This window comes from Patagioenas fasciata, chromosome 2 (genome assembly GCF_037038585.1).
Source record: "Patagioenas fasciata isolate bPatFas1 chromosome 2, bPatFas1.hap1, whole genome shotgun sequence".
NCBI lineage: Eukaryota > Metazoa > Chordata > Aves > Columbiformes > Columbidae > Patagioenas > Patagioenas fasciata.
In genome coordinates, this window is record NC_092521.1 from 169,466,911 (window position 1) to 169,479,902 (window position 12,992).

General features: G+C 71.5%; 2 protein-coding genes across 4 annotated transcripts; one reads left to right on the forward strand and one right to left on the reverse strand.

Moving 5' to 3' along the window:
* The first annotated feature begins 101 nt into the window (after positions 1-101).
* Positions 102-9,835, forward strand: ASIC3 (acid sensing ion channel subunit 3). 2 transcript variants are annotated; one of them, XM_065831365.2, is made up of 11 exons: positions 102-1,097; positions 6,059-6,209; positions 6,277-6,404; positions 7,010-7,160; positions 7,274-7,330; positions 7,784-7,937; positions 8,508-8,599; positions 8,666-8,745; positions 8,826-8,897; positions 9,083-9,135; positions 9,487-9,835. In XM_065831365.2, exons 1-11 carry the CDS (start codon positions 543-545, stop codon positions 9,560-9,562), a joined length of 1,569 nt encoding a protein of 522 aa, XP_065687437.1. In that variant the 5' UTR covers positions 102-542; the 3' UTR covers positions 9,563-9,835. The 2 variants fall into 2 exon arrangements, with proteins under 2 accessions (XP_065687437.1, XP_065687438.1); XM_065831366.2 differs by lacking the exon at positions 9,083-9,135.
* Positions 9,836-9,918: 83 nt separating this feature from the next.
* On the reverse strand, positions 9,919-12,912 carry CDK5 (cyclin dependent kinase 5). 2 transcript variants are annotated; one of them, XM_065831368.2, is made up of 12 exons: positions 12,823-12,912; positions 12,647-12,735; positions 12,486-12,553; positions 12,323-12,383; positions 12,101-12,157; positions 11,874-11,969; positions 11,552-11,626; positions 11,383-11,479; positions 11,231-11,300; positions 11,076-11,136; positions 10,930-11,010; positions 9,919-10,435 (listed from the first exon to the last, which is right to left on the reverse strand). In XM_065831368.2, exons 1-12 carry the CDS (start codon positions 12,857-12,859, stop codon positions 10,349-10,351), a joined length of 879 nt encoding a protein of 292 aa, XP_065687440.1. In that variant the 5' UTR covers positions 12,860-12,912; the 3' UTR covers positions 9,919-10,348. The 2 variants fall into 2 exon arrangements, with proteins under 2 accessions (XP_065687440.1, XP_071661593.1); XM_071805492.1 differs by lacking the exon at positions 11,874-11,969.
* Between the last annotated feature and the right edge of the window lie 80 nt (positions 12,913-12,992).

A 12,992-nucleotide genomic window follows, 5' to 3' on the forward strand; every position in this document is an offset into this window, starting at 1 on the left:
GGGGCCGCGGGAGGGGCGGGGGCGGCCGCAGAGCGGCAGCGGCTGCGCCGCGGCGGCGGGAGCGGGGCCGGGGCTGCGGGGAGCGGGGCTGCGGGGCCGGGGCTGCGGGGAGCGGCGGCTCCGCGGCACCGGCGGCGCGGGGGGCGGAGCGGCCGGTCCTGCCCTGCCCTCCCAACCTGCCCTCCCCGCCCCTGCCTGCCTTCCCCTGGCTTCCCCTGCCTTCCCCTGCCTTCCCCTGGCTTCCCCTGCCTCCCCCTGCCTCCCCCTGCCTCCCCCTGCCTCCCCAGCTTGCTCCTGGCTTCCCCCGCCCACCACCCCACGTCCTCTGCTTGCCCCCATCATCTCCCCTACTTGCCCCCATCATCTCCCCGCTTGCCCCCATCATCTCCCCTGCTTGCCCCTGCCTCCCCTGCTTGCCCCCATCTCCCCTACCTCCCCTGCCTGCCCTGCCTGTCTGCAGCAGCCTGAGCCCAGTGAAGCAATGGGCCGGGGGCACTTGGGGGCAGAGGGGGGCTGAGGGGAGCAGGGGTCCCGGCGGCAGGATGGGGATGGGCTCGGAGGGCAGCGGGGAGGGCGAGGGGCTGTCCAGCCTGCGGGCCTTCGCGCACAGCTCCTCGCTGCACGGCATCAGCCACGTCTTCGCCTACGGGGCCGTGTCGCTGCGCCGCGTGCTGTGGGGCGGCTTCTTCCTGGGCTCGCTGGGGCTGCTGCTGCTGGTCTGCGCCGAGCGCGTCGCCTACTTCCTCACCTACCCCCACGTCACCAAGCTGGACGAGGTGGCCGTCCACAACCTCACCTTCCCGGCCATCACCATCTGTAACCTCAACGAGTTCCGCTTCTCCAAGATCACCCGCAACGACATGTACCACGTGGGCGAGCTGCTGGCGCTGCTCAACGACCGCTACGAGATCAGCAACCCGCAGCTGGCCGAGCCGCACGTCCTGGCCGCGCTGCGCGACAAGGCCAACTTCAAGAACTTCAAGGCGAAGCCCTTCAGCATGGCCGAGTTCTACAACCGCACGGGCCACGACCTGGCCGACATGCTGCTGCAGTGCTCCTTCCGCGGCACCAACTGCACCGCCCGCAACTTCACCGTGGTGAGTGCCGGCCAAGCCTCGAGGAGAGGGCTCCGCGGGGACGGGGCGGCGCGTGTCCCCCGGGGCCGCGAACGGACGCGGGTGACCCTCCAGGGTCAGGCGTGCTGGGGCTGCCACGGCACCGCTGGCTGAGCCCTTTCTCCCGGCCCGCAGCCCTCACAGTGCGTCAGCCCCTGCGCCCGGGCTGCGCCGGCAGCTGCCAGCCACGGACCCCTCCCCGCGCTCGCCGCAGGGGTGCCAGGCGGCTGGGAACGGCGCCGAGCAGGAGCCGTGCTGGGCCGGGCCGGCGGCTCCACCAGCGTGCGCCGGCGCTGGTGCTGTGGGATGCTCGGGTACGGCCCGTGGCCCCGCTCCCCCCGCACCGGCCCCAGATGCCGCCAGGCACCAGCAGCCGCCCCCCGGCTGTGTTTGCACACAGGCTCCCACACTGTGCCCACGGCTCCCCCGCACACCCACCCAGCGTGGGGGTCCCTGTGCCGCAGCCGTCCCCGCAGCCCATGGGCACCCGGTCTCAGTGCTGCCCCCGGCACTGCCCCCAGCACCCCCCACTGCTGCATCTGCTCTGCTCTTGACCCCAGGAATCGCTGCCATGCTCCCCCCACACCCGCCAAGCCCCGGCGATGTGCCAGGGGGGTGCACCGGACCGGCTGCGGCCCCCAGCTGCGGGGTCAGCCCAGCGCCCCGTGGGGTGCAGGCAGCTGCCGGGACAGGGCGGGGGGAGCAGGGCTGTGGTGGGAGGACGTGTCACTGCCCATGGGGGGCACAGGGACCCCCACCCAGCGGCCAGGTCCCCCAGGCACACTGTGGCTGTGGGCAGCCTGTTCCACATCCTGCAGGACCTGCCCGTGGCAGCGCCTGCGGGAGGGACGGGCAGGGGTGACGGCTCGGGCAGGATGGGCAGGGACAGTGGCACAGGACGGATGGGCAGGGACAGTGGCACAGGAGGGATGGGCAGGGACAGTGGCACGGGGGGAACAGGCAGGGGTGATGGCATGGACAGGGGCAGTGGCATGGGGGGATGGGCAGGGGTGCTGGCACGGGCAGGACGGGCAGGGACAGTGGCACAGGAGGGATGGGCAGGGACAGTGGCGTGGGCAGGATGGGCAGGGGCAGTGGCACAGGAGGGACGGGTAGGGGTGATGGCACAGGCAGGACGGGCAGGGACAGTGGCATGGAGGGGATGGGCAGGGGTGATGGCATGGGCAGGACGGGCAGGGACAGTGGCACAGGAGGGACGGGCAGGGGTGATGGCATGGGCAGGATGGGCAGGGGCAGTGGCACAGGAGGGACGGGCAGGGGTGATGGCATGGGCAGGATGGGCAGGGGCAGTGGCACAGGAGGGACGGGCACATCCTTTCTGCTGTGGCAGCGCCAGGGGAGCCACACGCTCGGCAGCGCCGGGCAGGCTGTCCCCGTGGTGCACGGCTCTGCTCAGTCCCCCGCACTGTCACCGCGGGCTCGGCCGCGCTGTCACAGCAGCAATTACCACCAGCTCGAGACGCTTAGCGCATGAAATTAATTTTCTTCAGGAGCTCAGCTGGAAAGCATCGGTTTTGGCAGCTCCGCGACCCCTGCGCCGTTGGCTGGGGCGGCGGGGCCAGGGGCTGGGATGTGCGGCGGGAGGGCGAGGGTCTCACGGCAGGACACACGCACGGTGCTGGCTCACGGCAGCCCGAGAGCCGGCGGGGCCCTGGTGTGCCAGCGGTGTGCCAGCGGCGTGCCAGCGGCGTGCCAGCGGTGTGCCAGCGGTGTGCCAGTGGTGTGCCAGCGGTGTGCCAGCGGTGTGCCAGCGGTGTGCCAGCGGCGTGCGGGGCTGTGCCGGTGCCTGTCTCCACTCCTGTGCCCGCAGTCTCGGGGCACGCGTGCTGCGCTGCCCCCCGGCTCGTGTGCCCACGTGTGCCGTACAACCGGCCCCGCTGCCGCCTCGGCTCCAACAGGCGGCGAGAAACTTCTGCCTGCTCCGCCGCGGCCGCCCCCGGCACACGCTCGGCCTGCGCCCGCCGCCACTGCCGGCTAAAAATACCGCGCTAACACCGGGCTTAGGCACAGATTACAAAGCCTCTGCCCTGGGGCTCGGGCCGAGCGGCAGCTCCCGCACCGCGTCCCGTCCGCACGCGAGGCTGCGTGGCTGCCGGCCTGTGCCTGGGATGGAGGGGCCGACTGTGCACGGAGCCCCAGCCCCGTGCTCCTGGGCATGTGACAAGTGTCCAAAGGGCTGTCCAGGCTGGCTCTGTGCCCCCCCGGTTGCCCCCCACCGGGGGTGCAGGGACGGGAGGTACCTGGGGACAGCCGGTCCCCAGGGCACACGGACAGGAGGGTGCTGGCTGTGGGGACAGCAGGTCCCTGGGGTGCAGGGCCATGGGGGGCCGATGGTGGGTCACCCGCCAGGTGGGGACCACGAGGGCTGGCAGGGCCGGGGCTGTGTCCCTGTCCCTGTCACCGTCCCCCCAGCCGCCGGACCCCAGCGCATCCCTGTGCCGGGCAGCCGTTGCCATGGCAGCCGCCCCCCCTTCCTCCTTGGGCAGCGTGTTGCCATGGTGACGGGTCCCCTCTTTGGGAGCAGCCCGTTGCCACAGCAGCACCCCCCGCGTGGGGTGGATGTGGGGTACCCCCCCCAGGGGACACAGCCCACAGCGGGGGGGGCCTGACCCCAGGGGCTGCTCGTGAACCCCTGGGCCATGGGTCAGTGTCAGGACTGGGGGTCGTGGGTGCAGCTGCTGCCGCCCGTTCTCCTGCACCCCAGGGCAGCCCCGCTGTGTGGTGGGGGGCCCTGGGACACAGGGGGGTTGCCCAGGGGCAGGGGGGGCCGTGGAGCTGCTCCGGGCTGGGGGTGGAAGGTGCCACATACCGGGTGGGGAAGGGGCTGGGGAGCTCTGGGGGCGGCGCAGGGTTGTTGAGCTCAGGGTCACTCAGGAAGGGGCTGGGCAGGGTCTCGACCACAGGCGCTGGTCCCTGGGGGCTCTGGGTGCTCTGGGGTCCCAGTGGGGCCGGTGGCCTCTGCCATCGCGGCTCAGCCAAGCCCTGCTCCCCAGCCACGTTTGTGCTCTCCACGCGGTGTCCCCACGTCCCCCCGGCGCTGTGCTGAAACCCAATCCCCCCGCAGAGCCGCGGCAGCGCCAGGCAGGACGGGTTGCTATGGCTGCCATGGCCGCCATGGCTGGGTACGGGGACACAGGGGTGACCGGACTGGCGACCTTCACCCGCTCCCATGTCTTGCACGGGCTGGGCTGCATCTTCGCGCCCGGGGCACCCACTTGGCACCACCTGCTCCAGGCTGGAGCCTTCCCGGGCGCCCTCCTGCTGCAGATGGGCCATAGGTCTGGCTCTGCACCACGCGCCCCGCGTCACCGCGCTGGACAAGGCGAGAGCCGCGTCCTCGCCTTCCCCAACTGCAACCGCAGCCATGCCCGGTGCTCCCAGCTCACCCCGATGACCCGCGCTGGCTGGGCCGGCAGCTGCCGGCTGTGGGCACCGAGGACTTGCCGCGGTACCCGTGGGTGCTGGGGCAGCCCCCCGACCTCGCTGGCTTCTTCCCCAGCAAGAGCTGCGACCTGGGCGCCTTCTACCAGCGCAGCGGGCGCCGCATCCGCGAGTGCTGCTGCGCTGCCACGGCCGGGACCGCGGCCCCGAGAACTGCACCGCCGTGAGTGCCAGCGCCACGGCCATGGTCACGGCCATGGCCACGGTCACGGTCACGGCTGGGTCTGCAACAGGCAGGAACACAGCATCCCCAGCCCCGACTGGCTCTGCCCTGGGCATGGCTTGGGCAGCACCCCCAGGGCTGGGCAGGTTTTGGGGTCACGGGCTGCAGATTATGGGGTGATGGGGGATGCACAGGTTGTGGGGTGATGGGATGCACAGGTTGTGGGGTGATGGGATGCACAGGCTGTGGGGTGATGGGGTGCACAGGCTGTGGGGCGGTCAGCAGGGGGGCGATGGCGGGTTGGGGGCACAGTGCCCGCCCACCCCGCTGTCCCCAGCCCCATGCACTCAGTGAAGCCCTGGGAAGGGCCGTGGGGCAGTGTGATGAGGATGGAGGTCATGGTGGGACGTGGGGCTGTAGCTGCAGGTTCACTGTGAAGAGGCTGGTGGGGCTTTCTGTGTGCTGGGGGGCTGTGGGAAGACGGGGGTCAGACCAGGGCGGGGGGGCCGTGCCACCTCCCTGGGGACAAGGTTGCACATCCCACCGGGCCAGGGCTGGGGAGCGACTGTCCCTCTGCCGCGGTGACCTCTGGGGCCCCGGGCAGCAGGACATGGGGCAGCACATGGGGTCCCACAGAGCCGAGGACACCACGCTGGGACAGGGACAGCAGCAGCTGCCCCACGGCCCCATCCGCAGCCCCACGCTGGCCTCGAAGGGCAAGGGATGGGTGCACCAGCCCCCGCCCTGGGCACTGACTGGTGGGCCACTGGGATCTGGCACTGGGATGGTGTGGGGCACTGGAATCTGGCGCTGGGACGATGTGGGTCACTGGGATCTGGCACTGGGGCAGTGTGCAGCACTGGGATCTGGCACTGGGGCAGTGTGGGTCACTGGGATCTGGCACTGGGGCAGTGTGCAGCACTAGGATCTGGCACTGGGGCAGTGTGGGTCACTGGAATCTGGCACTGGGGCAGTGTGCAGCACTGGGATCTGGCACCGCGGGCACAAAGATCCTGCACCAGGGATGATGCAATCCTGCACTGAGGGCACTGGGATCCTGCACTGCGTCCTTGGGGATGCGTGGATCCTGTACTGGGGGTTGCTGGGATCCTGCACTGGGTCCTGCGGGATGCTTGGATCCTGCACTAGGGGCACTGCAATCCTGCGCTGGGTCCTATGGGGTCCCCGGGCGCTGCCCCCCGTCCCTGCTCGGTGGGTGCAGGTCGGAGGGGCCAAGCTCCCGGCCCCCAGCACCCGAACGTCGCCGTCCCCCGTGTCCCCCGTTGCGGGCGCTGAGGGTCCCGGCCTGTCCCCGCAGATCTTCACCCGCCTGGGCAAGTGCTACACGTTCAACCCGGGGGGGCCGGGCCGGGAGGTGCTGACCACGCTGCAGGGCGGCGCGGGGAACGGCCTGGAGCTGATGCTCAACGTGCAGCAGGAGGAGTACCTGCCCGTCTGGGGGGACACGGGTGAGCGCCGCCCCCCCCGCGCCCCGCACGGCTGCAGCCCCGCCCCGACCCCCTCCCTGCCTTGCAGACGAGACCTCGTACGAGGCGGGGGTGAAGGTGCAAATCCACAGCCAGGACGAGCCCCCCTTCATCGACCAGCTCGGTTTCGGCGTCGCCCCCGGCTTCCAGACCTTCGTGTCCTGCCAGCAGCAGCGGGTATCCGGCCGCACCCCCGCGGCGGGGACACAGCCGCAGCCCCCCCGGGACACCCTGTGCCGGGTCGGGCCGGTCCCGCACCACCGGGAGCACCGCGCACGGCGTGGGCAGCACCGCACCGGGGCCGCTCGGTCCCGCCGCGGGCACCGGCACCGGCTCCGGCAGCGCCCCCCGCCCCCGCCGAACAGCCCGTGGGCCGGGGCGGCACCAGCCGGCGCAGCCGGTCACCTAAATTTAGGTGTCTCGAGTGGGTGTCGCCATGTGCACCGGCGGTCGCGGCGCGGGCGGTGCCAGCGGGTGGCAGCGGCAGCGTGGCCCTTGTTCCCCCCCCCCAGCTCCGCAGCTCCCCGCACCACAGCCCGCAGCCGCCCCGAGGTGCCCGTGCCGGCCCCGTCCCACCGGCGGGGGTGACAGCCGCCCCGACACCCGACCTGGTGCCCGGCGAGGAGGGGCCGGGCTGGGGGCGGGGGTCTGCAGGGTGCTGGGACCCCCAGCCCCACGGGGCGAGCTCTGCCCGAGGGCACCGAGGTGTGGAGGGGACAGGCCATGTGGGGGGGGCCGCGGGGGACCCCGGGGCCGGTGTTTTCCTTAAGGCAGCGCGGCAGCTGGTGTACCTGCCCCCGCCCTGGGGGGACTGCAAGGCCACCCCCATCGAGTCCGACTTCTTCACCAACTACAGCATCACCGCCTGCCGCCTGGACTGCGAGACCCGCTACCTGGCCGAGAACTGCAACTGCCGCATGGTGCACATGCCGGGTGAGCCGGCACGGGGACAGGGGACGCGGACAGGGGACGGGGACAGGGGACAGGGGACGGCCACCGCAGGGACGGGCGGGGGGACCCTCCTGCCATTGCCACCTCCCCTGCAGGCAACGCCAACGTCTGCACCCCGGAGCAGTACAAGGAGTGCGCCGATCCTGCGCTGGGTAGGTACCGGGGCAGACCCCCGACAGCGTCCCCGCCATCGCCTCTGCCGTCCCCCCCACCATCTCCCCTGCTATCACCCCCTCCTCTGGCATCCCCAGCCCAGCCCAGGGTCTCGCCCCAGGAACCACCATCCCCCGGGACCCCTTCGTCCCCCTGACTCCACCACTGTGCCCGTGGAGCGGTGCCCCCATGCCCTCGCCATGGCGGGGTGTCAGTGCTGTCCCTGCCTGCTCAGACCTCCAGACAAGCAGGTCTGGGCTCCCCCCACGCGCTGTCAGCAGTGGCTGCGGCACACTCAGCCTGTGCCATCGGTACCCACCAACTGCTGCCATCACCCTGCCCTGGCTTTGGCCAGGGCCTGGGCCCGTCCTCGGGGCAGCCCGGTCCCCAGTGCAGGCGGGGGTCACAGCCACTCGGTCCCCGTGGTCCCCATCCCACCCGTGCCCACCTAGACTTCCTGGTGAAGAAGGACAGCGAGTACTGCGCCTGCCGCACGCCCTGCGCCATGGTGCGCTACGGCAAAGAGCTCTCCATGGTGAAGATCCCCAGCAAGGCCTCCGCGCGCTACCTGGCCAAGAAGTTCAACAAGACGGAGCAGTACATCGCGTGAGTGCCGCCGCACGCCCGCGGCGCTGCCGGTGCACGGCGGTGTGCTGGTGTGACATGGCACGTGTGACAGTGTGCCATGGCACGTGTGATATGGCACGTGTGACAGTGTGCCATGGCACGTGTGACATGGCATGTGTGACAGTGTGCCATGGCACAGCCTCGCAGCATCCCCCAGCACAGCTGAACTGGCACAGCACTGACTGCCCTGTGCAGACCTGCCCCGGTGCAGGGAAAACCGCACAGCACCGCACAGCACAGTACAGCATGGCACTGCACAGTACAGCATGGCACTGCACAGTATGGCACAATACGGCACGGCACAGCACGACATGGCAATATACAGCACAACAGGGCACAGTATAGCACAGCACAGCACTGTACGGCACAGCATGGCACAATATAGCATGGCATTGCATGGGATGGTATGGCACAGCATGGCATGGTACATCCTTGTGCCAGCCCAGCACAGCCCCCTTGCCCTGCTGTCCCAGCCGTCCCCAGGGTATGGCACAGCCTCCCCCGGCTGGAGATGCCACCTGCCGATGTGTCCGTCTGTCCCCTCCCCAGGGACAACGTGCTGGTCCTGGACATCTTCTTCGAGGCGCTGAACTACGAGATGATCGAGCAGAAGAAGGCGTACGAGGTGGCGGGGCTGCTGGGTGAGTGCGGGGGGGCGCGGGGGGCCCGGGGGGGTGCAGCCCCTCTAACGCCGCCCCCCCGCGCAGGTGACATCGGGGGGCAGATGGGGCTGTTCATCGGCGCCAGCCTCCTCACCATCCTGGAGATCTTCGACTACCTGTACGAGGTGAGCGCCCGCCGCCCCGGCCCCCCCGGCCCCCCCGGCCCTCCGGGCCCCCGGCCCCGGCTCTGACCCGGCCCCCCCAGGTGTTCCGGGACAAACTCCTCAGCTTCTACAAGGAGAAGAAGCGGAGCCCCAGGAGCGCCGGCAGCACCCTGGTAACCGCCCCCTCCCCGGCCGCCACCGGCCGCCCCGTCCCCTCCCCCGGCACGGCCGGCACGGGGGGGCCCCGCACCTCATCCCACCCATCTGCTGCTCGGCCCCCCGCGCCGGACCGGCACCATCTCCCGCTCGGACCCGCCGCTCACCCGCTGCTCTGTCCGTCCGTCCGTCCGTCCTGCAGGAGCACCCGGCCGCCCCGGGCAGCCCCGCGGGGCCGCTCCCGCCGGGGCCCAGGTAGACACCCCGGCCTGCGGGGGGCAGCGCCCCGACCGCCCCCGCTGCATCCCCGGCTTCTCTCGGCATCATCCCCGCCGCCCCCCCGGCTCCGCTCCCATCCTCATGCATCACCCCCCACACCGCGCCCCCCGCCCAGGGCCCCCCCAGCCTCCCTGGGGACACCGCGGGGCGGGACGGCCGTTCGGGGAGGGGGCACAGGGACAGCCTTGCGTGCTGCCCCCCGGAGGTGGGGGGCAGAGCGGGGGGCAGCCTGGGGGGCAGGGGCAGAGCCCCCCAGCGTGGCCGGGGCCGGGGGGCAGGGACGGCGGCTGCAGCCCCCGGCCGCCCCCAACCTCCCCCCGTCCCCAGGGCGCCCGGCCCCCCCTGCGCTGCCCGGACGGTCTCGGCTTCGCCCCGAACGTGCTACCTCGTCACCCGGCTGTAGGCGCCGGCCCCGAGTTCGCCTGCTGAGGGACAGAGCGGGGGGCCGGGCCCCCTCGCCCTGCCCCCGGGACCAGGGGACCCCCGGGCTGCGGGGCTGGCCCCGGGCCCTGAGCGCCCCCGCTGGGACCCCCGAGGGGCGGCGGGGGCTGGGGGCAGCGGGGTCCCCCAGCCCTGCTCCCCTGTACCTGCATGTGCTGCTTACACCCGCGCCCCCCCCGCCGCGCTGTACATGCGACTCCCGCCCGCTGCAGCCCCCATTAAAGAGCTGCCCCAGGCCCGGCTCCTGTGCAGAGCGGGGCACCCCCGGGGTCGCACGCAGCGCGGGGGGGCTGGTGCCCAGGAAGGAGGCGGCGGCACTGGGGAGGGGAAGCTCTTTATGGAGGTAACAAACACGCACGTTCACCCACGAACAGCAGCACAGTAGAAAATAAATGGGGTGCCCCCCCGGGGAGCTGGCACCCAGGACCCCCTCCCCTGCTGGGAAGGGGCTGGGGAGCAGGGAGAGGAGGGGTGGGGGGTCCCCACACCTGGTCCCGGAGGGTCCCGGCCCTCCAGCAGCACCGCGGCCTCGGGGGGTCCGTGCGGCCCCCCAGCCCCGGAGCTGAGGGGGTCGGGACGGGGGAGCCGCGCCAGTTCCCTGCAGCCAGGGCAGAACTGGGTGGCCTTGGGTTAAAAACCTAATAAATACGCGAGGAGGGGCTGCGGTTCCGGGGTGCTGGCACCTCGCTCCTGTCCCCCCGCCATGGGGGCTGTCCCCTCCCGCCGGGAGCTGCCGGCGCCGGGGGGCCTAGGGGGGGCAGAAGTCCGTGAAGTAGGGGTGCTGCAGGGCCTCCTCCGCCGAGATGCGCTGCACCGGGTTGCACTTGAGCAGGTTCTGGGGTGGGAGAGGCGGGACGTGAGGCTGGGGGGGCAAGACACGGAGTCCCCGCCCCACAGACCCCCAGGAGGTGTGGTGCTGCAGCGGAAGAGCCCCCCGAGAAACTAAAACCCCTCTAGAAACCAAAACCGGAGACTAAAACCCCTTGAGAAACCAAAACCAGAGACGAAAACCCCTTGAGAAACCAAAACCAGAGATGAAAACCCCCTGAGAAACCAAAACCCCAGACTAAAACCCCTTGAAAAACCAGAACTCCTCGAGAAACCAAAACCCCTCATCGGCCTGGGGAAGCCCCAGAATGTGGGCAGGAGGACACAGGCAGGGGGATGGACAGGGAGACAGAGGCAGGGGCACATGGGCAGTGGGAGGGGCAGGGGGACATGGGCAGGGGGACATGGGCAGGGGGACACGGGCAGGGAGATGGACAAGAGGACACAGCCAGAGGGACATGGGCAGCAGGAGGGGCAGGGGGACAGGGGCAGGGCGCTCACCTGCAGCAGGTCCCGGCCAGTCGCGTTCAGCTTGGGCACCACGTTGACCAGGGAGGTGGTGGCCGGGTACATGGGGTAGGGCTGGGGACACACGGATGAGCTGTGGCCATCCCCCCCACCCTGGCCCCCTGGGCCCCCCACCTCACCTTGTAGTCCGGCAGCTTGGCCATGGCCGGCCACTGCTCCTCCGTGGGGGTGCCCAGCAGCGTGGGGACGTCAAGGGCCACCGCAGAGTCACCGTCACCCAGCGATCCCGCCAACCCGGGTAGACATCCCTCCCACCCGCACACCAGAAGGATATCGGAAAATCCTTTTCAGCTGGTCGTCCACATCGTTCCCCGGGAACAGGGGCCGCCCCGCGTTGGCCAGTTCTAGGGGAGAGCAGGATGAGCCCCGGCCCGGCAGCGCAGCACCCGCACCGCAGCCCCCGCGCCACAGCCCCCGCGGCACCACCTGCGAAGATGCAGCCGGCCGACCACATGTCGATGGAGGTGGAGTAGAGCTTGGCGCCGAAGAGCACGTCCGGGGGCCGGTACCACAGCGTGACGACCTGCGCGGGGCCGGGGAACGCTCAGGGGCTGGGGGCCGGGCGGCCGAGCCCCCCGGAGACACCCCCGCTCACCTCCGCAGAATAGCAGCGCACAGGGATGCCGAAGGCCCGGGCCAGCCCGAAGTCGGCCAGTTTGAGCTCCCCGTTCTGCAGGGACACCCGTGTCAGCGGGACCTGGCGGGGGTCCCGCTGCCCACCCCTCGTTTTGGGCCAGCGGCCGCTGCTCCGAGCCCTGAACCTTTCCCAGGAACACCTGGGAGAGTTGGGGACACGTGCTGGGGACAGCTGGTGCTGCTCCCGCCTGGCTCTGGCAGCACGCAGCACGAAGCCCCAGTGTCACCAGCAACCCTGGCGTCACCCCCAGCCCCGGCGTCACCCCCAGCCCCGGCGTCACCCGGTTGATGAGCAGGTTCTGGGGTTTGAGGTCGCGGTGCAGGACGTTGCGGCTGTGGCAGAACGCGAGGCCCTTCAGCAGCTGGTACATGAAGGACTGCGGAGGAGAGTGCGGGCTGCAGCGGGACACGCCGGCCCCGCCACGGTTCTCACGACGGTTCTCACGACGGTTCTCACGACGGGCCGCAGTGCCGCAGCCAGCACGGGCACCGGGTCCCCCAGACGCACCTTGACGATCTCTGGGTCCAAGTCCCCGTTGCAGCTGTCGAAGTACTTCTTCAGGTCCTGGGAACGTGGCGGGGGTTGTGTCAGGGGCGGGAGCACTGACCCCAGCCCCAGCACTGCCCCGGTGCTGCCCCAGTGCCCCCCGACACTGCCCCGGTGCTGTCCCGGTGCCCCCCTGGCACTGCCCCGGTGATGCCCCGGTGCTGTTCTGGCACCGTCCCTCACCTGGTCGCAGAACTCGAAGACCAGGGTCAGCTTCTTGTCGCTGTGCAGGACGTCATGGAGCCTGCAGGGGGGACAGGGGACCCTGAGGCCCCGGCCGAGCCCGGGGTGACACCAGCCCCGGGAGCGGGGATGGAACCGGGGGCGCAGCTCCCGACCCCCTTGCCTGACGATGTTCTTGTGCTTGAGCTCCTTGAGCAGACAGATCTCCCGCAGCGCCGAGCTGGGCACGCCCTGCGGAGGGACGGGGTCGGGGACGGACCCGGCACCGGGACCCGGCACCGGGAGCAGCCCCGGCGGCGGCACCGCCCGCTCCCGCCCCCTCACCTCGTCATCGTCGTCCAGCCGCACCCGCTTCAGCGCCACGATCTCGTGCGTCTCCCGGTTCTTGGCCTTGAACACGGTCCCGTAGGTACCTGCGAGCAGCGGGGTCACCGCCGGCCGGGCCCCGCCCCCGGTGCCGGCCCCGCCCGCTCCCCCGCACGGCCCCGGCCCGGCCGCACCTTCCCCGATCTTCTCCAGCTTCTCGTATTTCTGCATCGCGCTCCGCTCCGGCCCCGCCGCCCCGGCCCCGCCGCCCCTCCTCCCGGCAGCCCCCGCGCCGGCCACGCCCCTTCCGCCACTCCTCCCGGCAGCCCCCGCGCCGCCCCGGCCCCCGATGCCACACCTCCCG